Source organism: Chenopodium quinoa, unplaced genomic scaffold (genome assembly GCF_001683475.1).
Source record: "Chenopodium quinoa cultivar QQ74 unplaced genomic scaffold, ASM168347v1, whole genome shotgun sequence".
In the NCBI taxonomy this organism is placed as follows: Eukaryota; Viridiplantae; Streptophyta; class Magnoliopsida; order Caryophyllales; family Amaranthaceae; genus Chenopodium; species Chenopodium quinoa.
In genome coordinates, this window is record NW_018744268.1 from 4,196,108 (window position 1) to 4,221,569 (window position 25,462).

At 40.7% G+C, this 25,462-nt stretch overlaps 1 protein-coding gene across 1 annotated transcript; it reads left to right on the forward strand.

Moving 5' to 3' along the window:
- Positions 1-23,706: 23,706 nt before the first annotated feature.
- LOC110694854 lies at positions 23,707-24,261 on the forward strand. Its single transcript, XM_021872018.1, has 2 exons — positions 23,707-23,876; positions 23,967-24,261. Exons 1-2 carry the CDS (start codon positions 23,707-23,709, stop codon positions 24,259-24,261), a joined length of 465 nt encoding a protein of 154 aa, XP_021727710.1.
- Positions 24,262-25,462: the final 1,201 nt, after the last annotated feature.

A 25,462-nucleotide genomic window follows, 5' to 3' on the forward strand; every position in this document is an offset into this window, starting at 1 on the left:
TGGAGTGTTTATGCATATACTGACTTTTTTCTTCTTTTTTAGACGGGTGCTCCAAGAGCTTCATCTTCCCAACAGCCGGACCCCAAGGCCCGGAAGACGACTGTTGGGAGCTCTCCTGGTTCTGCCAGGAAACAGGTGGCGGCTGAGAAACAGCCGGCCACTTCTTCTAAAACTCCAACTGGGCCGCCTAGAGGTATGAAGTTGTCCTTGTAAATTTTAGACTTGCTCCCTTTGTTACTAAGTCTAATCCTTTTGTTTATGCTTGATGCAGCCGGCCCCCAGGAGCCTGACTTGGTAGAGATGGCCAAGTCTATGATCAGGGCAATTCCTCCAGCTGAAAGGGAGGCGGTCAGGGGTGTCGGCACCCTTGACCTTGACCGGATTCCAGCGGTCCTTGCTGAGGTATACTTAGCATATTTTTGAGTATTTGAATTTCTGGACGCCTGTTTTCTTTTTTGTTTGGAAACTGACGCCTGTTTTTTTTGTACTTAGGCCCTGCTCCGAGTTAACGGCCTTCGCAAGCCGCTTGATCGGAAGAACAAAGAGGTAAAGGCTGCAAAAGCTATGGCCGCCTCTGACTGTGATAAGGCAATGTTTCAAATTGCCCAAAATGAAGTACTGACCATTGATATTCTTTATTATCAGGCGCAGGCTACCGCCGCTGTTCGGGCTCAGTTAGAGGCGGCCCAGAAGAAGAATGACGAGTTGGAGGCGACCATCACAAATCTCAAGGCCGAGCTGAAACCTCTTCGCCTGAAAATGTACTCTTACGAAGCCATGGAGAAATCCTTGGCCAGCGTAAAGGAACGCCTGGTGACCCAGGAGAAGAGTCTTACCCAAGAGCTCTCGGAAAAGGCCGAGCAAGAGAAGAAAGAGCTGGTCCGGGAGATGATAGAAGACTCCGCTCAAATCCAGCGCATGACCTTGGGCCGCCTCTTCCCCAGTGCCGACTTTGCCTCTTGGGAAAGAACGTACCGCCAGTGTTCGGATACATATAATCAAGAGATCCTGGCGGGTGCTGAAGAAGAGGCGTTGGGGGAAGTGTTGGAAGAGGAGGAGCCGGTAGTGGCGCTTGTGCCGCTTGGGGGTAAGGCATCAAAAAAGGATGCAGCTGAAGCCGAGTCCAGCAAGAAGAGTGCTGACCAGGCGGCATCTGCTAATACTGAACTGCCCCCTTCTTAAGCTTTATGTATTCTTTCCACGGCCTGCGTGCCGTTTGCTTTGTATTTACCCGGCCAGGGGGCCGGGGCTTTGAATATTTTGCTGGTCTTTAATGATCGGCTTATTTTTAATGAATTTTTGTTTTGCTTCAAATTTGTCTAAGTATTCCATATCTAATATCCAATTGTTCACTAGACCGACTGTTTTACATGGCCGAACGTTGCAGACAGGTACGGATAGTTAGTACGCCGCCTATGCCCCTGGACGACTGGTTGTCTGTTTCCAGTATAGACGATCAGTCGGCCATTTATCCAATCAGTATTCGAACTATTTTGTCTGGATCCTTTTTAGGCAGGCGGTCCTGTCATTTGTAAATTTAACCAAGTAGGAAAGTGGTCTGACCAAGTAAATGGAGTATTACCTAGTCGCCAAGCAACTGAGTAGTAGAGATAACAAGCGGCGGGTACCGGTTGTTTCCCTTTATTGCCAATGTTTGTTGGCTTTTAACTCATAATTTGTTAACCTAGCAAGAGTAGTGGTTGAGAGCCCCTGTTTGTTAAAAACAGGCGGACGACTCATACCTTTTAGGCTCCATACTAAGTTTGAGTGACTATTAAGTTAACATAGGAGTTACTTAGTCTTCGTCACAATCTAGATTGAGTAGTAGAGGTACCAGGCGGCGGAGGCCGGCTGATCCCCTTGATTTGCCAATGTTTGTTGGCTATTAACTCAATAGGTTACCTAGTAGGAATAGGGGTTTGAGTGCCCCTGTTAGCCAAAAAACAGGTGGTCTACTCAAACCTTTTAGGTTCCATACCAAATTTGAGGGAGTGACTATGAGTTAACGTTGGAGTTACTCAGTCGCCGTCACTTTTGCTTGAGAAGTAGAGGTACCAGGCGGCGTAGGCCGGCTAGACCCCTTGATTCGCCAATGTTTGTTGGCTATTAACTCAATAGGTACCCCCTGCATTTATCCCAAGTAATACAGGCGGTCATCTGACTCAGATGTCAACTGCTACCACTGGTTTGGTTAGTGATAGAGTTATCCTTGTCTCAAAAACGGCTACGTGGTTGCCCTTGGGGACAGTCGTATAGGTGCCGTGTAATTAGTTTATAGAACAATGTTCCACCCAAAAGGGAGCTGCTCTCTGCGACGAATTTCATCCGGAGGGATGCCGTCGGACGCCTGCTATGATGTTGGGACAGGTCGTATTAGTTTTGTAGATTTGATCAGTTGGCTTGGCGCCTGGTCTGATCATTCGGCGTGTGGCCTTGGTAAGTTCTTGGTGAACGTAGGTGCTAAGTAAAAGGAGGGTAGCCGCCTGTTAGGCACAGGGTCGGCCAGGCCCTAATCTTTTTAGCTAAGTATTAGGGGGGTGGCTATGTGTTTGGAACCAGTCGGCCATCTTCTTATGGAGAGTAGCCGACTATATGCCCAGACGACATGCCCCTATTGTGAGTGAAATACTCAATGGAGAGTAGCCGACTGTAAAGGTGCAGACGGCATGCCCCTCTAAAGATAGAGTGAAAAACTCAATGGAGAGTAGCCGACTGTAAAGGTACAGACGGCATGCCCCTCTGAAGATAGAGTGAAAAACTCAATGGAGAGTAGTCGACTGTAAAGGTACAGACGGCATGCCCCTCTGAAGATAGAGTGAAAAACTCAATGGAGAGTAGCCGACTGTAAAGGTACAGACGGCATGCCCCTCGTAGTACAAAATTGAATAGTAAGTGCAAACTTTTATTAAGTAGCTCTTTACTTTACATCATTCAAAAGAAATATTTCTTAAGATTATCTACATTCCAAGTTCAAGGCAACGGTTGTCCGTCTGGTGTTTCCAGACGGTAGGTACCGTCCCTGACTTCCTCATAGATTCGGTAGGGTCCTTCCCAGTTGGGAGTTAGTTTGCCAGACTCATTAGCCCTACCAACTGCTTCCATTTTTCTAAGTACAAAGTCCCCTACTTTGAGTGGACGCCTGTGTACTTTTTTGTTGTATGATCTAGTCATTCTCAGGCGATAGATCTCATGGCGCAAGACAACATTGCCCCTCTTTTCAGGAAGTGAGTCTAATGCCAGGCGCATGGCTTCCCAGTTTGCCTCTTCGTCATATAGCATTACTCGAAGAGTCGGCTCGTAGTGTTCTATTGGAAGAACAGCTTCTGCACCGTAAGTTAGGAGGAATGGAGTTTCTCCAGTTGCCCCTTTTTGAGTCGTCCTAATGGCCCAGAGAACATGTGGTAGTTCATCCGCCCATAGGCCGCCTGCTCGTTCAATCTTTTTCTTGAGACCGTCTGAGTTTATTTTATTAAAGGCTTCTACCTGGCCGTTTGCTTGTGGACGGCCGACAGATGCAAAGTAGTTTGCAATTCCTTGATCACCCAACCAGCTTTTGAGAACAGGCGTCTCAAATTGGGGACCATTATCAAAAACCATAGACATGGGAACCCCGAACCGAGTGATGACATTTTTCCAAATGAATGAAATTACATCTTTCGTCTTGATTCCCTTTACAGCCTCCGCCTCTACCCATTTAGTGAAGTAGTCGACGGCAACAAGTATGTACCTCCTTCCGCCTGTAGCAGGCGTATATGGACCCAGAATGTCCATGCCCCACTTAGCAAACGGTAGTGGGCTGTGAATGGTAGTGAGGTCAGTAGCCGGACAGTGAATTGGTTTGCCAAACCTTTGGCACTTGGCACATTTTTTCACCATCTCCATTGCATCTGCTTCCAAAGTAGGCCAAAAGTAGCCCTGCCGCCTTGCCCTTTGAGCAAGCATCCTACCACCTATATGAGAAGCACAGAAACCAGAGTGAAGATCGTCTAGTATCTCTCGTCCCTTTTCTGGAGTAACACACTTTAAGAAGGGTTGAAGGTACCCCTTTTTGTGAAGTTCTCCCTTTATCATTTCAAAACAGGTGGCTCATTTTTTCAGTGCTGCCGCCTGTTGAGTATCATCCGGCAGTGTACCGTTTGTCAGATATGCCCTGATTGAATCCATCCAGGTTGAGCTTCTGTCTAGGATTCCAATAGGGTTTTCCTCGATGCTTCTCTTCTCCATTACTTCCCAAAAAACAGTTCGAGGAGTATCAGAGGAGGCGGATGATGCTAATTTTGACAGTGCATCCGCCTGGTTGTTTTCTGATCTCGGCACTTGGATCAGATGGAAATCCTCAAAAGAGCCGACTGCTTGTCGGACCGCCTGTAAATACTTGATCATGGCCGGATGGGTTGCTTCGTATTCGCCATTGTACTGACTCACTATCAATTGTGAATCGGAACAGGCGTCTATTTTTCTTGCCCCTGCCGCCTTGCACATGCGGATCCCGGCTAGTAAAGCTTCATATTCTGCCTCATTGCTTGAAGTCTGAAAACTGAAGCGTAGAGCATACTCGTACCTGTCGCCCTCTGGCGACTAACATATGACGCCTGCTCCACAACCATTTGAAGTAGAGCTTCCGTCCACATATACCTTCCATACTTGGTCTGGAACTTGAGAGTCAGGAGGACGAGTCATCTCTACAATAAAATCAGCAAAGGCTTGCCCCTTCACTGCTTTTCTAGGCTCGAATGTAACTTCGAGGCTCTGTATTTCTATAGCCCATTTGATCATTCGGCCTGACGACTCCATGATGGTAAGTGACCGCTTGATAGGTTGGTCTGTATACACGACGACTGCATGTGCCAAAAAGTAGGGCTTCAATTTTTTAACAGCCATGAAGAGTGCAAGACTAAATTTCTCCACTAGGGGATACCTCAACTCGGCATTTTTCAGTACGTGACTGACAAAGTAGACCGGGAGCTGACAACCGTCCCTTTCAGCAAGAAGAACAGCGCTTAACGCATGATCAGAGACGGCCAGGTACATGTAGAGAACCTCTTTGGGCAAAGGGCTGACCAGCCTCGGCAAGGAATGCAAGTGAACTTTTAATTTCTGGAAGGCGGCCTCAGCATCCGGCCCCCATTCAAAACTTGCCTTTTTCTTAATTGCCTGGAAAAAGTATAGGCATTTGTCGCCTGATCGGCTTAGAAATCTTCCCAAGGCCGCCAGACAACCTGTTAACTTCTGAACCTCTCGGATGGTACGAGGCGACTGCATGTCAATGACCGCCTGCTCCTTCTCAGGGTTCGCCTCTATTCCTCTCTGATTGATAAGGAATCCGAGAAATTTCCCAGACTCAACTCCAAATACACATTTCTTGGGATTGAGCATGACATGGTGCCGCCTGAGTGTGGCGAAAGTTTCTCGGAGGTCCGATAGATGATCTTTCTGAAGTTTAGTCTTGACAATCATATCATCAATGTATGCCTCGACGTTTCTCCCAATCTGATCAAAGAACACAGTGTTTATCATTCGTTGGAAGGTAGCCGGGGCATTCTTAAGACCAAACGGCATGACCGTGTAACAGTATAACCCCTGATCAGTGACGAAGGCCGTCTTCTCCTGATCTTTCTTCCATAAAGGAATTTGATGGAAACCAGAATAGGCGTCCATAAAACTCATCAAGGCATGGCCGGCTGTTGAGTCGACCAGGTTATCAATTTTAGGCAGAGGGTAACTGTCTTTGGGGCACGCCTTGTTTAAGTCTGTGTAGTCTACACACATTCGCCAGGTGCCATTCGGCTTTTTAACAAGCACCACATTTGCAACCCAGTCTGGGAAGTAACATTGCCGAATGAACCCTGCATCAAGTAATTTTTTAACTTCGGGGGCTGCCGCCTGACTTCTTTCTTCGCCATGGTTCCGCTTCTTTTGCCGTACCGACTTCTTTTTCGGATCCACGACGAGTTTATGTACCGCCAGATCAGGACTAATTCCTGGCATTTCATGGACTTCGAATGCAAAGATGTCCTTGTATTCTTTCAATAGGTTGTGAAAGTTGTCACCAAGGTTTCTCAGAGCAGTCGTCCCAACTTTGACTGTTCGGTCAGGACGTGAGTTGTCTAAGATAAGGTCCGCATGCTCACCAGCCGGCTAAGGGCGGAACTCATCCGGCCGCTCCTCTGCCAATGATTGCTATTTTCTTGCTTTTCTTGCGGCCCCTGTCTGGGATGCCTTTCTCTTTTTGCCGCCTGCTTCTTGAACAGGCGCACTCTCCTTGTCAAGGTCTGTTTTTTCACCGCTTGACCCAGTAGCCATAACAGTGGGCTTGACATCCGAGAGATAGCACTCTCGGGCCATCCTCTGATCTCCCCTTAGGGAGCCGACTGTTCCATTATCCCTCTCAAACTTGAGCAACATAAGAGATGGGATTATAACAGCCTTGGAATTATTCAGGGTAGGTCGACCCAGAATCATGTTGTAGGCCGAGAGTTCCTCTACTACCAGGAACCGGACTACCATGTGTCGTCCTTCCCCTTTTTCGCCCAGGCGGATGGGTAAATCTACTCGTCCCAGTGGGTGGACGACTCCTCCTCCAAACCCTACTAAAGGGTGGGAGGCCGGATGTATGCAATCAGTCTGATATTTTAGTTTCGACAGACATTTGCTACTGATGAGATCTGAGGAGCTTCCGGTATCTATGAGGATTCGGCCAACTCTCTGGTTGGCCACTTTACATTCAATAACGAGAGGGTCGTCATGCGGCCCCCTTACCCCTCCTAGATCTTCAGTGATGACAATCTCAGGAAATGAATATTTGGACGACCGTTCTTGGTGAACGGAATTTACATCTAACCGCCCGATATTGTCTTTGTTGCCCCTAATAGTGGGGCCGCCTCCTGAGAAGCCGCCTGCAATGGTGTAGACGACTGCATCATCTATATCAGAGCTGTCGGCCTGCTGATTCTTTTTGGTTGTCTGCTTTTTTGAGGAAGTGTTCCCCGTAGATTTCTTGACATAAGTGTCAAGATCACCTTGCTCAGCCAGGCGGTCTAGGTACCGCATGAGACTGATGCAGTCATTGGTGTGATGACCAACATCATCATGATAAGCACATAATTTATCTTGGTTCCGGTTGTTTGCAGAACCCTTCATGGGGATCGGCTTCTCAATTGAGATCCGTCCCTTGATTTCTTTTAGGATAAACTGGTTATCCTTGTTAAACGCATACTTTGGGGAGTATGGTTTGAATTCTTTTTTCTTTTTCTGGGTCGGCTGTTTAGAGGAATCAGCCGCCCAGACCTCTTTTCTTTTCTCATCTTTGTTAGACGACTGTTTCTGTCGTCCTTCTCTTTTGTCGAACCTTTTCCCGTCCGACTGTTTTATCGTACAAAGATCAGTCGCCTGTATATAGGCTTCTGCTTCAATCAAGGCCTCTTGAAGAGTCGCCACCCTTTTTCGAACCAAATCAAATTTGAAGGTAGACCCATCTTTGAGACCTCTGAAAAAGTCAGTATAAGCTACCTCATCCGGTAACCCTTGAATCTGTATTCTCATCAGGTTAAACCGCCTGATGTAAGAACGAAGCCCCTCCTTCTCGCCCTGCTGAATTGTTCCCAAATCAAGGGTCGTTTTCTTCGCAGGGATGTTCATGGCGAAGTTGGAGGCAAATAAGTAAGCAAGCGTCCTGAAGCTATTTACACAACCAGTCGGCAGGTTGCCGAACCATTGCTGTGCGATTCCTTTGAGAGTCGCTGGGAAACACTTGCACCAAGTGGGATCATCCAACCCTTGAAGGTACATCAGGTTGGTGAATGCCATCAGATGGTCTTCTGGGTTAGTAGTGCCATCATAGGCGCCTACTAGTAAATTTTTCACTTTGGCCGGCTGAGCGGCTTCAGTAATTTCCTTGGAGAAGGCCGACGGCTGTTCACCAAGTCTAAGCAACCGTAGCTGCCAGTCCATAGGTTGGACGTTTTTTGCTGCAGGTCCACCAAACGGAGGTGGCTGCAAAAAATACTGTTGTTGCGGCACAAATGGTAAGTTTGGTACCGCCTGGTCGTTATGAAAGCCGGACTGACGGGAGGTGCCGCATGACTGACTCTCATGATATGACTGAGTATGCCTCATCGAGGCATTTCGCAAACTGTCTTGAAAGTTTGAAGTAGAGGCCGACTCTGACAATCGGCCACTCTTCTTCTGCTCTAGCAGTAGCCGAGCATCTGTGAATGTTTGCTTCGACCCGTCCGCCTGAATATGACGAACAGGTTTCCTATTTCCTGTAGGATAACGGAATTTTGTGAAATCAAGGGCAGGTGGCTCCCGCTTCCTAGATTTAGGATGAGGAGTCGCCTCTCGCCCTTGAACTGGCTTCCTCTTCAGTGAAGTGGAGGGTTTCTTGGCCGACTACTCCTTGACTGGAGCAGGCGGCTTCTTGTTGATCAACTCTTGAATCTCTCCCTTGAAGTCCCTCATGAAGATCATGAGTTCGTTCCTTGTGATGGGAGCAGACCCATCAGTCGGCTGTTGCCGAACAGGCGGTGCGCCTGCTGGCTCGCTTCCTGTTTGAAGATGCTCCCGTTCCCTCCTTTCGGTATGACGGGTACGTCGGGCCCTTAGGGTCCCGTCTGAAGCTGTATGAGCTTCAACTTCAAATTCACTTTCGGTATCATGGTCCGACTGAACTTGAGGGTCGTCTAGGGGACGCCTCTCTTCAGGAGTCGGTACAGACTTGGATGCCATCTCAGAAGTACTCTCCCCACAGACGGCGCCAAATGTTTCTGGGTTTTCTGATGTCCTGCGGGAGAGTTACAATTCCGAGACTGGAACCGGACGCCTGTACCTGCAAAATAACGGAGACTCCTGTGAGCTCCGCCTCTAACGGTCAAGTTAGTACCTGATTAAGGAGTAATTAATGCGGAAATTAAAGTGATTTGGTCTCTCTAGGTGAGAGTGTTTAATGTAGGTAATCTGCTTTGTTAGCGAGATCAGCCGGTTATTACTGTGTGTAATTAATGTGTTTTTTCCGTAATGTTTCTGTTCTCTTTTTGTAATTCCCCTTAATGAGGATTAAGGGAGGTATTTATAACCTTGGGAAACGTGCCCATCCTAGGTTTAGGTAAACCTAGGGCCGATTGGGCTTCCCTCGGAAGTTGGGCCTGGGTGGCCGGTTTCTCCATTAGGCATGGAGTATGCCACATGTCTTGACATAACAGGTCCAAGGTGGACGAATAAGCGCGTGCCACGTGGGAAGCCCTGACTGTTCCAATTGGGGGACACTTGGCAGGACCTGATTGGTCCACGTGGCGCATTCCGATTGGTGGGAGCAAAATCCCCTAATCAGATGACAATTTCAAAAAGCTGAGGTTTATCAAATATAATTACTCTTATTTCTTTTATGAAAAGTATGCACATATAATATATAGACAATTTAGATTTTTAAGCTATCAATCTATCTGCCGAGTAACTTTAATTTGATATTTGTTGGAGTTGCTCTATGTAGAGCACTTCTAGCTTTATTTGATCTTTAAGATGTTGTGCTTGATCTTTGATCATTTTGATAGCTACTCACATATTCTAAGAGCTTTAAGTCTAAGATATATCCGTAGTAGTAGTAGTATGAGTGATTGACCATGTTGCTTTATATTTTATGCTACAAAATTGTAAAATTGAATATGATAATGAATTAATGATTAATATAAATCATTTGCATTAGTCCAGTTGATTTAAAGTTTATAAATTAGATATTACATGAATATGTCATTTACAAAATAGAGCAGAAACTGCAATGGACTAAATAAATGGAGTACTAGCTACCTATGCATGCAACACTTCGTACATATAAATCTATCATTTTAATGTAATTTTGTTTTACTACAAATTTTCTATAATATCCACCTTTTTCTGTAGCATTTAGATATTGTAACTTAAATATTTTTTTTTCCATTTGTAATGTCCCTAGGTATGGAAAATCATAGGTCATCTACGCCATACTATCGAAGACTAGCACGGGAAAGGATAACCGCTGAACAACTTGAACAAGAAGCTATTGCCCGAAATGCTCGAAGGCAAGACCGTTCTTCTACTCTATTGGATATTACTAATCTAGACATCACAACTAACACATACACTACTTCAAATCATGCTTCAAGATGCACACGTGAGTTCAGTAATCTTGTTTGTAGCCTATTGACAATGTAATAAAATATAGTTAGTCGTTTATATGACATCGATATGTGTTGATTACAAATTTAACAACATATATAATTGTTTATTATACAGTAATCCATTTTTTTAACATAGAGAATATATATCTTTTACTCCCTCCATCCCTTAATACAAAGTCTCTTTCTTCTTATTATGTGAGTAATAAATGCTAGAAAGAGGCTTTGTATTAAGGGACGGAGGGAGTACTATTTTTAGTATAAATTGGTTAACTTATGCCCAAAAAAATAAACAAAAAAATAATAATTAGTTTCTCTACTACTTTACAGAAAACAAACAATGAAAAAGAAAACATAAAAATGCGTATACTATATAAAATTAGATTACTAATAATGATTTATTAGCTAATATTAATAAATTATTAGCTATATCACATAATACAAAATAAAATTGGCATCGTGAAACTTGGAATGGTTGAGAAAATTATAGTTGTGGTAACACATGTTCTTCATTTTGATTGTCAAACATCCAATAGGTGTAGATATATATTTATTTTTTAGCAAGATGACAAACACATTAACTAAGTACAAAAGCTTAAAAAAATTAAACATAACTTACAAAATAAAAATCATGTGGCATGTATAATTTTTTCCATTCCCTAAATAATACTTATTAAATAAATTTACTTCATAAACAGCACTTCAAAATGGTCAAAGTGTTATATCGCACAATTCGACATGTTTTGGTCAACGAAGTATCCAAGATGGTATTAGAAGTTTTGGTGACAGTGGCATTTAAGAGGCCTCTCATTCTAATTTCATGCAATGCAACAATGTTCAAAGAAGAAATAAGGAAAGAGTATGTCATCGTTCTGCAATAAATTTTCATGAACAAAGGGGAGTCCCGATCGTTCAACTATCACCTCCAAGAACATGTGAATTTTGCTAAGCTTGGATTTTTCATAATGAAACATCCTAAATATGCTATTTTTCTGGGAAGATTACCTTTCCAACCTTACTTGTTCCCGAACAACTACGTTCTTTATATATTGATCAAACACCTATTGGAATACACTTTAAGAGTGATATTAGAAAAATTAATAACTTATTTGCTTTAACTTCCATGGGAGTGCACTTAGATGGGAGCTTAGCTAATTCTCAACACGGAGTATACACATTTTAAGCTCAAGGTTCTATATCTCATAAGATAGGTGGGTTGCTCCCAACTACATCGGAAGCTCGGCTGCGATTCCTTCAATTGTACATATATGACACTGATCATGAGATTGAGAATCGTCTTGCAGAGAATAACACATTACGACAAGATATTGTTGAAAAAGTTAAAGCAATTCTTGATCGGTGCAAACCTTTTGTCCATAATCTTCAAAGTTTGGCTCAGCAAGGAAACATACAAGATTGTGCACTCCGTATTGATGAACAACCTTCCGATCGGCCACAATATTGTCTTCCTACTGCATCTCAGGTTGCAGCTATTATTGTCTGTACAGAAGAAGTTGCGAACTTAAATCCAAGATATATTTTAGTTCAATCAACTTCAGGACAATTAATGAATGTGTCGGATACTGCTGGATACTATGATCCCCTTTAATATCCATTACTATTTCCATATGGTTCTTATGGATAGTCGATAAAAAGTCTTGATAATAATGGAAGAACCATACCTTGCCTAGCTTTCTACGCTTATATCATTCAAGTAATGTACACTACCCTCTCAAATTATAACACACATACACGGATATATATATTCTTTTTTCAAATTTTAATAGAGTTTAATTGATTGTAGGTACAATATGCCATATCCATAATCTTAATGGCAGGACGCTTATTTCAACAATTCATTGTTGACATGTTCGTAAAAACTGAGGCAAATAAGCTAAGGTGGATTCGAGATAGTCAAGATATAATTAGAGCTGAATTGCATCAAGGACTTCAAGATTGTTTAGATGTCGGAGAACTCAATCCCGGTTCTTGTCTAAAGTATGTTGTTTGCATTTAATTTTAACCCTACTATTATTATTATGTACAAATATAATTAACACTACATTATAACTATAGTAAATGCTGGAAAATCAACCATTCTATCTTTTTCGTTTGTCGGGTGTCCAAGAGACTTGAATCAAAGATTTCAAGATGCAATGGCATTAGTTACTCATTATGGAAAACCAGACCTCTTTTTGACAATAATATGCAACCCATCGTGGAAAGAAATTGTAGATGAGTTATTGCTCGGTCAAACAGCACAAGATCATCCCGACTTAATCACCAGAATATTCCATGCAAAATTTGAAGAATTTAAGACGAATTTGTAGAAAAGGCGCTGTCGGGAAGGTTATTGCCTATGTCTATGTCATTGAGTTTAAAAAAAGAGGCTTGCCACATTTTCACATGTTTCTCATTTTAGAAGAAAAAGACAAACCAAAATCTCCGGAAGAGTATGACACATTTATGAGAGCCGAGATACCTAATAGAGATGAGGAACCACGATTATACGATGATGTTTTGAAGCATATGATCCATAATCAATGTGGTGAAGGTCGTCAAAATTCTTCTTGCATGGAAAACGGGGTTTGTAAACGTAATTTTCCTAAACCCTTTGCAGCAAGCACAATCCAAGGCAATAACTAATATCCTATTTATCGTCGTCGAGGTGATCGTCCGCTAGTACCTTTACATGAGAATAGTGCAACCTTCGTTGATAATGGTTGAGTTGTTTCATATAATTCATGGTTGCTAATAAAATATGATTGTCATATCAATGCCGAGATCTGTAGTAGCATCAAGAGTGTCAAATATTTGTATAAGTATGTGCACAAGGGTGTAGATCGTGTTTCAATGGAAGTTCGAGCAGGGGCAAAATACAATGAGATTCAGCAATATGTGGATGCTAGGTGGGTATGTGCACCTAAAGCATTATGGAGGATATATCAGTTTCCCATTACTCAAATGTGGGTATGTGCACCTAAAGCAAGATAGGCAAATGGTTAGATTTGGTACAAATCAATCTATTGAAGACATCCTTCGAATGCCACAAAACTCTCGAAGAATGCTCACAGAGTTCTTTAAGATGAATGCCTCTGATATGGAGGCAAGAACATACCTATATAGAGAATTTCCTCAACGTTATCGATGGCTAACAGCTAGAAAAACATGGAGAAAAAGGAGGAGTGCGCAAAGAGTAATAGGTAGGATCTACACAGTGTAGGGAATAGATTTCAAGCTTTAATCCCACTAGCTTGAACCCCACTGTGATCATACACTAAAGTACGGTGGCGTCCAAAAAGGGAAGAAGATAGAGAAAAAGAGTCGCCAACAAGTTTTAGGAACTTGTAAACCATTCACAGGGTGAAGGTTACACCCCTTAACGATCCAAGAGATCGTCAACTCCATAAGGTCTTGAACCAAATAAGGGTTCGAGGATGAAAGTAAAAATCCAACATAAAAGAGATTGAACCTGCCCTAATAATAGGCCTCTACTTTATTCTGATCGTATTCATGTGCGCTTTCTAATTAACATGCAATCAATAGGATTAATCCTAAACCTGTTTATCTATGTTGGTTGAATTTAATGCACAAATAAATCTATTATTGGCGATCACTTGAATTATAATCACAATTAACCCTAACAAGATTATTAATTATCTTATTAAGCGTGATTACAAGTATAAATTCCCTTTAAACATGCATAAAGGCGTGATCAAGCAATAACAATAAATATCAAGCAACATAATAATAATCATGAATAATAATTATAATAATCATAACAATAATAATAATAATAATAATAATATCCATAATCATCACAAATTATAACAATTATAATCATAATCATATTCATGTTAATATTAAAGAATAATAAAAATAGCAAGATCTTTGATGCCTCGTACCTCTTTCTAATAACAAAATACACACGTTAGTAACTTCAAGAAAAATAATAATCAAAACAATTAAATTAAATAATTGAAAGAGAGATTTGGGACCAAACCCTCAGAAATTAAACCTTTCACGTCTAGGGCGAAGGCAACTTCGAATATGGCTAGGTGTTTCTAAATCTTGTGAATACGGAATTTTGTATGAAAATGCAAAGTAAGAATTAAGAGAAAAAGAAAGAAAGAAAGATGAGAGAATTAGAAAACTGATTGTCGGTGAATAATCGTGAGAATTAGTGAATGAAAACGGAGTTTTTAATATATTATTTATATAGAAATCAGCCAAAAAGATAAAATATCAAAACAGAGCACTTGGCGCACGTAAAACAAGGTTGGCGCACGCAAAACAGAGCTGGCGCCAGTACCAGCTAATTGGCGCCAAGCGCCAATGGCTAGCACCAGGCGCCAATGGCTGGCGCCAGGCGCCAAGCCTGGTTCAAGGCGCTAATGCCTAGTTCCAGGCGCCAGGCCTGTTTTTGACGCGTTTTTGAAAATCAAATAAGTTTGCCGTACTGGAGGATAAAATTGTATCTTTTCCTCGAAAATGCTTTTTGATTTTAATTAAAACTCTGAAAAGTCAACAAAAGTCAATTTATCAATGCTAATTGAATTAGGAATGAAAAGAACCTTCTAGAAGAATCTAGAAGACTAAAACCATTCCTAATTGCATTAGGAATGATAAACCATATTAGGCCCTCCCCTAGATCATTGGGCCGTATACAAAGCTGAAACCGGGCCCAGTTTAGTAAATTGGCCATAACTTCCTCAATATTCATCGGAATTGGGCTTATAATATATCGTTGGAAAGCTCTTGTCAAGCCCCATCCAACTACACTACTATTGGACCCATATCATGGACCAACCAAACTGGCTTGGCTGTTTTCTTAAAATAAGTTTTTCAAAAACAGAGAAAAAGAAAAGAAATTAAAACTTTCCGCAACACTAGACTTTCCACACTTTCACTTCATTCGATTATGATTCGACGCAAAAGGTACTCATCACTGGGTTTGGTTTTGGGGAGACACAAATGGGTGTCTACAGAAGCCCCCACTTTGACTGAGTTTGGAGAAACGCAAATTTCGAAAACAAAAGTTAAAGTAGCGATAGGGACGGAGAATGATTCAGAATGTTCTGCGATCCTAAGTCACTCTTGTAACGCCGATACCTGCAAACTAGCGTTAGTTAAATATATAAAAGAGTTAAGAAACACGTATCTTGCACCGTCGAGCACACGTCTCTTAAAGTAACCGATTTGCTGCCGCTTCACTATTGTTTCCTTGTTTTGATGACCTCCTGCAAGCTAGAGAATGTCATCCCACTTGAAAACCGCTACGCCCGTAACTGCTTCCAAATTAGAAGATTGCTTCGCCTGAAACGATCTTCCTCCGCTATGATAATACTCCACGTCCAAGGGAATACCATCGAAGATTGCTTCTCTTGAAACAAATCCTCATCCGCATTGATAATATTCCACGTCCAAGGGAATACTATCGGAGATTATTTCTCTTGAAACAATCTCCAGTTGTTTGTGACAACCCTCCACAATCTAGGGAACGCCATCTTACTGTTTGTTTTGACGATCTTCCACAATCTAGGGAACGTCGTCGATCAATGTTGCTATATCTTGAGCCTTTTCTTGAATCATAGTGATAACCTTTCCAATCATAGCAAAATTCATCGAAGACCGCCTCATCATGAACCGCTCTTCTCATATCTTGGTGACAACCTCCACAATCTTAGCGAATGCCGTCGAAGACCGCCCATCTCGTGCTATCTTCTCAAATCTTGGGTGACAACCTCCACAATCTTAGCGAATGCCGTCGAAGACCGCCCATCTCGTGTTGTCTTCTCAAACCTTTTCTCAAATCTTAGTGACAACCTCCACAATCTTAGCGAATGTCGTTGAAGACCGCCCATCTCGTGCTATCTTCTCAAATCTTGGGTGACAACTTCCACAATTTTAGCGAATGTCGTCGAAGACCGCCCATCTCGTGCTATATTCTCAAATATTTAGTTACAACTTCCACAATCTTAGCGAACGCTGTCGAAAACAAATCTACTTGAAGTCATCCTCAGTTGTTGCGATAATATTCCGAAGAAAAATTTCCGAAGACTAACGCTTGTCGATCTCTAAAGCTCGCTCAAACTTTGCTTCCGCTATGCCTGTACGTCGGCGCTTTTGTTGCTTTGAACCTATACGTTGGTGCCTTTTTTGCTTTTGAGCCAATGCTTAGGCGCTTTAAGCTAAGTGAGACGATCTTTCATCAGGTCGATCACTTATTTGCTTTCTGAGAGGCTTCGAGCTCTGTCGCTGCTGAGATATCTCTGGCGCCAAGAATTGGAGTAGGGTCCTCCCTATTCTGCTGCACCTGTATTTATTTTGACCATAGAACTTTGCCAATCTTTTCAATTATCTTAGGGTTGACCTAAGGTTTAACATTGCTTGACTCATCGACTTGACACGACTCAAGGTATAATCTTGACTCGCTGTGATTGACTCGAGGTTGACTCGACTCGAAGTGAAATAACACGTGTGACTCGTGACCCGTGTGTGCATAGTGTTGACTCATGAAACTCGATATGTATATGACTCAAAATGCAGAAAAACAAAAATTTCCATCATTTTTGTGGAGGGTACCGACTTTCTCCCGAAAAAGAAAGACGCGAAAAAAGAATCGAAGTGTTTGAAGGTGCATGTTGAATGAGCTTAGTCAAATGTTGTGTAAGGATTAATTCATCCTAAGATATCTCAACTGTTGACTCTATGATGAAAGTATTTGGGTAACTTAGGCACGTAGGCTAAGCACTTCATACTTCGATGTAATGACAATTATGAGTGATGTGACAAGGCATGCTTCAGCGGTGTGTTAAGATTCCATGACAAAGGGTTCCTAAGGGAAGTATATTTGGTCATGTATCTGTGCGGTGTGTGAAAGTGACACTAAAGCTAGGCCTCAAGAGCTAAGTGTGTGGAAAGATATTATTTGTTAAAAGATTCAAATGATGGTGACTCTTAGGCTAGGTAAGCTAATGATGTAGGGATCAAGCCCCCAAGTCTAGCTCTACATGAATAGGGATGAACACAGGATATCCCTTGATATGATCATGGTGCAAGTGTGTGAATGTGAATATGAATGCATGTTTATTACGGTCGCACCTCGATGTGAGGTTTCCTACATATCCTTTAGGAATCAGGCCGAACGTAGCTCTAGCCGAACCTCGCACAAGTGTGTATACCTCAAAAAGGTCTTTTAAGGGTTGTAACGTGGTTAGGCTAAAGGTTATAGAAGAAAGGGATAAAAAGGCTCAAGACCCTTGATAAGCCCCCTAGGTGTGCAACCTTGCTTTTGAATCTTTATAATTTTATGCTTGAGTTTCTACTCTTCTGTTTTTTTTTAGCTCTTTCTTTATTTAGCATTTATTTCATTTTAATAAGTGTGGGCAATCCCGATCATGCGGTCTATCACTCACTTGGCATTCATGTTTCTCAAGCACGGTACCGAGCACTCAATAAGAGACGCAATCTGAGACGTGTTCTTATCAAAGATATTTTCATATCAAAGACATTGGAACACTTGCCCTTTTGTACACTTTTATTTATTTATTGCTTATTTCAAGTCACTCAAGATTCTTTTAGAATTGCATAAGTTACACACCATCCCATCCCAAGGTTAGGTAGATGTAGTTTGAAAAAAGAAAGGTCTATCGTTAGACGAGGCTCAAAGTTGTGAATCAAGAAAGGATTGCATATTTGAAGGGTGAAAGGAGATATGATGTGGTTACAAGGGTGCCTCAAATCATTGGTATACCTTGTTCTTAGTTCGACATGGATTTTTTGTTTTTTTTTTTTGCAATGTAATGAAATGAAATGATCATATATAAGGAAGTAAATTCTCATTTTATTAAAAAAAGAAAAGAGAAAATCTACAAAATTAATCTAAGAGAAAAGAAAAGGTGCTTATGCTAGACTTATTGGGGAAAGAATAAATAAAAAAGAAATAGAAAGAAGAGGTCGCGAAATCTTGTCGTTGAAGCTCGCCTCTTGTCTTGTGTTGTTTCCTTTATCATCACTCACTCTTCTTGTTAACTGGAGGCATGGGAAGCTTGTTATTATCAATAAAATGTTGGATAGCCTCCTTTAGCTTCCAACAGCTCTCAGTAGTATGACCCCTACCTTGATGGTACTTGCAGTGTTCGTCTGGATTCCAACTAGGCAATCTATTTTCAGGTGCGGGATCTTGAATAGGTCCAATGGGAGTAATGAGTCCTTTGGCATGGAGTCGATCGAAGGCAGTATCGTAGCTCATCCCAATGGGGGTGAAGTATTTCCTTAGTTGCTTCTTAGATCCTTGGTTATCTATGGCTAAAACCTCACTGAGATCAAAGGTACTAACATTGTTACTAGAGTGGGCGTTTTCGGAAGAAGAAGGATTGTCGTTGCTCTTCTTTCCTTTCCAGCCACCGTGGTTACTATTGTTAGTAGCTTTTTTCTTTGCGAGGTCATCTTCGATTTCAATTCTGATGTCATAAACGGCCTTGAAAGTATTCAGATTGTGTTGATATTTTAAATGCTTCGAATACTTCTCTTGGAGATTCTTGATAAACATCCTCACATACTCCTTTTCGGTGGGGACCTCAATCATCTTGGCGGAAGTTTCCCTCCATTTATTAAAGAAAGAAGTAAAGCCTTCATTCTCTTTTTGTCTTAGCATCTCAAGTTGTCTATGATCGGTTTCAACCTGGATATTGCACTTGTACCTATCAACGAAAGCATTCACTATTGATTCCCAAGTAGAGGTTTTCTCCTTGTCAAGGGAGAAGTACCATTGTTGGCAAACGGTTTCAAGAGATAGTGAGAACAGAGAGGGGAAAACCTTCTTATCGATACCCTTAATGTTAATTATAGTTTCAAAAGCTCTTAGATGGAAGTAAGGGTTATCTGTTGCCTTGAATTTAGGGATGTCAGTGGCGTTGAACTTATGCGGAAGAAGTTCCTTGTCCACCGAGACCCCTTGTGAACTCATGCCCTGAAATTTGTAGTCACTAGATAGTTTGCTCAAACTTTCTTGCATAAGGTTCATTTGTTGTTGCTTCACGGGATCATCGATCTTGAGTGTGAGTAGCTTCAGTGTCTTAGTCACGTTAGTCAATTGACTCCTAAGTTCATTATCTTCCTCTTGAGTTGCCATTATCTTTTTAGCCTTCCTCTTTTGACGAATCGGTTTATCAAAAAGTGAGACTTGAATAAAGAGGTTGTCCTTGATTAATCGCCCTTCTTTCCTCGACCAAGTACTGTGAAAAAGGAATTTGGGGATATTTATTGTTAATTATTTGACTCAAACTTCATTCAATATTCAATGGATGGAAGAAGTGAAGAAATATTGGAATAGAATGTGAAAAAAGAAAAAGATGATGGAGGTGGAGGGATATGAAGAATTAGGAATAGAATGTACCCCCCAACTCAAATGACGGAAAAAAAACCGACTCGTGCATGAACCTAAGACATGGTCATGGTGATGTGTACTCAAAGTGTGTGATAAGACTAGTGAGTTTAGGTGACATGTTAAGACTCGTGTCATGACCATGTGGCTAGACTATGTGACTAAGACTCAAACAAAGACTAAGTTAAGAATTCACGTATATGCATTAAACTGGACAGACTATGGTATTTTAGTCATAACTTTTTATCTGTGACTCGGATTTGGATTAAACCAATGCCAAATTAAAGATAAAACTCAGGGCTACAGATCCATAATTTTAACGACTCGTAGTTCTTTATATAACTCTGGTTATGACCAAAACAAGTTGACGTTTGTGCAGTATACGGGAATAAAAATCCGGGCTGACTTAAAGGAACTATGACTCGATTTTATGTTTATTTATTAGCTTAAATTAATTAATTAATTAATTAAACAAAGTCCTTTAGTCATTAATCAGTTTATTTAGTCTTAACACAAGTCAACAAACGGTTGGGAAAAATCACATAGAGTATGCACAACAAATAATGCACAATTAGTCAAGTAAGCACAATATGATGCAATGAGTTTGCAACCTAACCATGGCTCTATTTCTCTAAAGTTCGGGATATGGTTTAGTCAACAGAGGGTCCATGGATAATTGTCCAGATGCACCGCGCGGAAGCCTAACCGTGAAGGGTTGGCGCGAGTGGATGGGACACCGCGAGTTTTAGAAAAAACTCGCTTCCATGGTTTGGTGAATTCAACAATCTCGGATGTACCCTTTATTGCACGGAGCGTTCAATCGGGTAGATGGAGCATGAATTCCCCAGAGGATTATGTCCATATGTAGAACACATATGGGTTTCAGAAAAGTGAGAAAAAATGCAATCAGGAAGTAGGATCAAGCAAACAATACGAAAAATCGGTCGAAATTAGAACGCATATTTCTGGCTCGGTATTGGGGGAAATTGGCGCCACCAAATAGAGAATGGCGCCAGCTTTTAACTGCAGCGCCTGGCGCCAATGCTGGCGTCTTTTCCAGTTTTGCGCGGTGTTATTTCAGTCCTAGTTGTGAAATATATTTCTCAAATTTCCTACGTTTAAAATCCTATGTTTTTAACTCATTACGGATGGTCTTTCCAATGAGATCTTTTTTATGCATATGAAAATGATGTTAATCAAAATTACGCACATGAAATATTTAGAACTTTTCGAGTCTCATCCACTCATTCTAAATCATTGCCGAAACAAATTCAGGAATTAAAATAAAAATCCTCCCCAGTGGAGTTGCCAAAAGCTGTAGGGAATAGATTTCAAGCTTTAATCCCACTAGCTTGAACCCCAGTGTGATCATACACTAAAATATGGTGGCGTCCAAAAAGGGAAGAAGATAGAGCAAAAGAGTCCCCAACAAGTTTTGGGAACATGTAAACCATTCACAGGTTGAAGGTTACACCCCTTAACGATCTAAGAGATCGTCAACTCCATAAGGTCTTGAACCAAATAAGAGTTCGGGGATGAAGGTACAAATCCAACCTAAAAGAAATTGAACCTGCCCTAATAATAGGCCTCTACTTTATTCTGATCGTATTCATGTGCGCTTTCTAATTAACATGCAATCAATAGGATTAATCCTAAACCTGTTTATCTATGTTGGTTGAATTTAATGCACAAATAAATCTATTATTGGCGATCACTTGAATTATAATCACAACTAACCCTAACAAGATTATTAATTATCTTATTAAGCGTGATTACAAGTATAAATTCCCTTTAAACATGCATAAAGGCGTGATCAAGCAATAACAATAAATATCAAGCAACATAATAATAATCATGAATAATAATTATAATAATCATAACAATAATAATAATAATAACCATAATCATCACAAATTATAACAATTATAATCATAATCATATTCATGTTAATATTAAAGAATAATAAAAATAGCAAGATCCTAGGCATGATACTAACAAGATTAATAACAAACCCTAGCATGTCACTAAGCAATAAAGATCAAATCTTTAGCCCTAACATGATACTAACAATCATAAATATTAGAAAGAACATAGGAAGCATCGCAGGAATCATAATAAGCATATTTGATATTATAACCTTTTCCCTAAACATGATACTAAGAATATCATAATAACAATATAAGCATGATATCCACATCATAATATCAATTAATCAATTAAAGCACTTACTTTGATGCCTCGTACCTCTTTCTAATAACAAAATACACACGTTAGTAATTTCAAGAAAAATAATAATCAAAACAATTAAATTAAATAATTGAAAGAGAGATTTGGGACCAAACCCTCAGAAATTAAACCTTTCACGTCTAGGGCGAAGGCAACTTCAAATATGGCTAGGTGTTTCTAAATCTTGTGAATGCGGAATTTTGTATGAAAAAGTAAAGTAAGAATTAAGAGAAAGAGAAAGAAAGAAAGATGAGAGAATTAGAAAACTGATTGTCGGTGAATAATCGTGAGAATTGGTGAATGTAGGTGAATGAAAACGGAGTTTTTAATACGTTATTTATAGAAAAATCAGCCAAAAAGATAAAATATCAAAACAGAGCACTTGGCGCACGTAAAACAAGGTTGGTGCACGCAAAACAGAGCTGGCGCCAGCACCAGCTAATTGGCGCTAGGCGCCAATGGCTAGCACCAGGCGCCAGGCGCCAAGCCTGGTTCCAGGCGCCAATGCCTGGTTCCAGGCGCCAGGCCTGTTTTTGACGCGTTTTCGAAAATCAGATAAGTTTGCCGTACTGGAGGATAAAATCGTATCTTTTCCTCGAAAATGCTTTTTGATTTTAATTAAAACTCTGAAAAGTCAACAAAAGTCAATTTATCAATGCTAATTGAATTAGGAATGAAAAGAACCTTCTAGAAGAATCTAGAAGACTAAAACCATTCCTAATCGCATTAGGAATGATAAACCATATTAGGCCCTCCCCTAGATCATTGGGCCGTATATAAAGCTCAAACCGGGCCTAGTTTAGTAAATTGGCATAACTTCCTCAATATTCATCGGAATTGGGCTTATAATATATCGTTGGAAAGATCTTGTCAATCCCCATCCAACTACACTACTATTGGACCCATATCATGGACCAACCAAACTGGCTTGGCTGTTTTCTTAAAATAAGTTTTTCAAAAACAGAGAGAAAAGAAAAGAAATTAAAACTTTCCGCAACACTAGACTTTCCACACTTTCACTTCATTCGATTAGGATTCGACGCGAAAGGTACTCATCACTGGGTTTGGTTTTGGGGAGACACAAATGGGTGTCTACACACAGCCTCACGAATGGAAGGAGAAATATATTTCTTGCGTTTGTTGTTGGATCATGTTAAGGGCCCCAAATCATTTGAGCATTTATGAACTGTGAATGGAATTGTTTATCCTACTTTTAGAGAAGCAACTGAAAAACTAGGTCTTATGGAGAATGATGCAAGCATTGGTGATGTTTGCATGAAGCATAAAAGTTTAAAATTCCATCATCATTGAGAAGATTATTTGTTATGTTGTTGGTTTATTGTCAACTAACTGGGGTTCGATCTCTATGGGATGAATTTTATCATTACATGGCTGAAGACTACTTCTATTCAACTTCAACAAATCCAGATCCGGTATGTGATTAAGTTCTCTATGACATAAATTGCATGTTAAAATAATTAGGAAAGAGTGTAATGACTTCAACTTACCTAAAATAAACATGCGATTGGATGGAAACGCAGAAGTAGCTAGAGCCATACATGATGGATTATCAGCACTAGTGCCCCCTGAAGATGTGCATTGTGCTGAGCATCTTAATGACGACCAACCGTCTTTATTTGATATCATTATGGAAGCTATTGATGTATAGAATGGTCGAATTTTCTTTGTAGATGGTCTAGGTGGGACAGGTTAAACCTATCTATATCGAGCCATTCTTGCAACAGTCAAGCTTAGAGGGAAATTTGGATTACCAGTAGCCAGCTCAGGTATTGCTTCTACACTATTGCATCAAGGAAAAACCGCTCATAAAACTCTTGGTATTCTGGTTGCGCTACATGCTTCGTCAACTTGGAAGTTTAGTAAACAAGATGTAGAGGCGCAATTGGTCAAGTATGCTGCTGTCATAATATGGGATGAACAACAATGACTAATCGACATGTGTATGAAGCGATTGATCGTAGTTTAAGAGATCTATCAGGGGTTGATATTCCATTTGATGGCAAGGTTATAGTGTTTAGTGGAGATTTTGGACAAATTTTACCTGTTGTACCAAAAGGAACAATGGCACAAACTATAGATGCGTGTTTGGTCAGGTCAACACTGTGGAGACATGCTCAGCTACTCCATCTCACTCAAAATATGAGATGAATACATGATCAAGAATTTTCATCGTTTCTTTTAAGAGTTGGAGATGGATGTGAGCATACAGTTGATGAAGACATGATAAAGTTACCAGCTTCAATATGTGTAGGAAATGGTGATCAAATTTCAGTTAATAATCTAATCCATCAAATATTCTTAAACCTAACTGAGCACGTAGGTGATGTTTCATACATGGAACAAAGAGCTATAATAACTCCAACAAATGACGAAGTTGACACGCTAAATGAGAAGATACTTCAAGATTTCGTCAGAGAAGAAAAAATCTACTACTCATGTGACTCCATTTCAGAAGATCGTCAAAATGTCTATCAGTAAGAATTCTTGAATTCATTATAAAGGAGTTATGTCTTCGATAATTGCAAATACTAGATATAGCAAGGATCATTATTATGGAGATAATAACTTCATTCTTTTGGGTCGCCATTGTTAGTTGCTAAATATGACAAATGATCTTTGGGCTAGTTAAATAGTCGAAGCCCAATAGAATGGATCATATGAGGTCACACACAAGGGTATTGGGTTAAACAAGTAAAAGGCCCATTAATGGGCCTCATGAGATTATGACATACCATGTAAAATGTTGGGCTAGAGTAGTGTGTTTGGGATAAGGTGTTTGGGCTTGACATAGACTCTTATTTAGAGATGTGATCTATAAATAAGATTCATGCCTAGGGTTACAGTAAGTCATAATTAACTTATAGTAAGTTTGACATCAAAGCAACCATGTCCCAAAAACCCTATCCACTCTCCTCACCTCATGGCCCTACCCTCTCCTCTCACGTCCGTACGTGCGGCGTCCCCCTTGTGGTTGCTCGTGGTGTTTGTCGTGGTGGTTTGTGGTTAGCTTGTGTCTCTCTTATCCGTTGAAGGTTGATTGAAGCGTTCAATTACGACTAACTGGCATTAGTGGAGGTTCAATTTTGCCCGTGGACCAAGTAGAGGAATCACGCTTGGGGTTCTTTATCTCCCATTGTTCTTGCTCGATCGCACGTGGAATCACGCTTCAAAGGTACGATTATATGTTCTTTATGTGTTATGCATTAGATCTTGGGATTAGGTACTGTATAAACTCCTTCACTTTATCCTTTGGTGGTTTGCCACCACATATTCTAAGGTTGAAAGTTGGTTCACCAATCATGCTTCTGAGAAATATTAACACAAGTAGCGGATTGTGTAATGGGACAAGGTTAATATGTTTTTAGTTAAAGGATCCTGTGATTGAGGCTGAAATTTTGACTGGAAGTCACAAAGGGACACGAGTATTCATTCCAAGTATTCCTTTAAAAACGGTAGAAGATGTGAAGTTGCCATTTTAAATGATCAGAAAATAAATTCCAGTAAAATTGTGTTTTGCTTTGACCATAAATAAATCACAAGGGCAAATCATTCCTCATGTTGGTATATATCTTCCCCAACATGTTTTCAGCCATGGACAATTATACGTTGCACTATCAACAGGGACATCACAAGAAACAATCAAAGTTTTTGTTAGCAAAGGAGATATTCGAGGAAGATG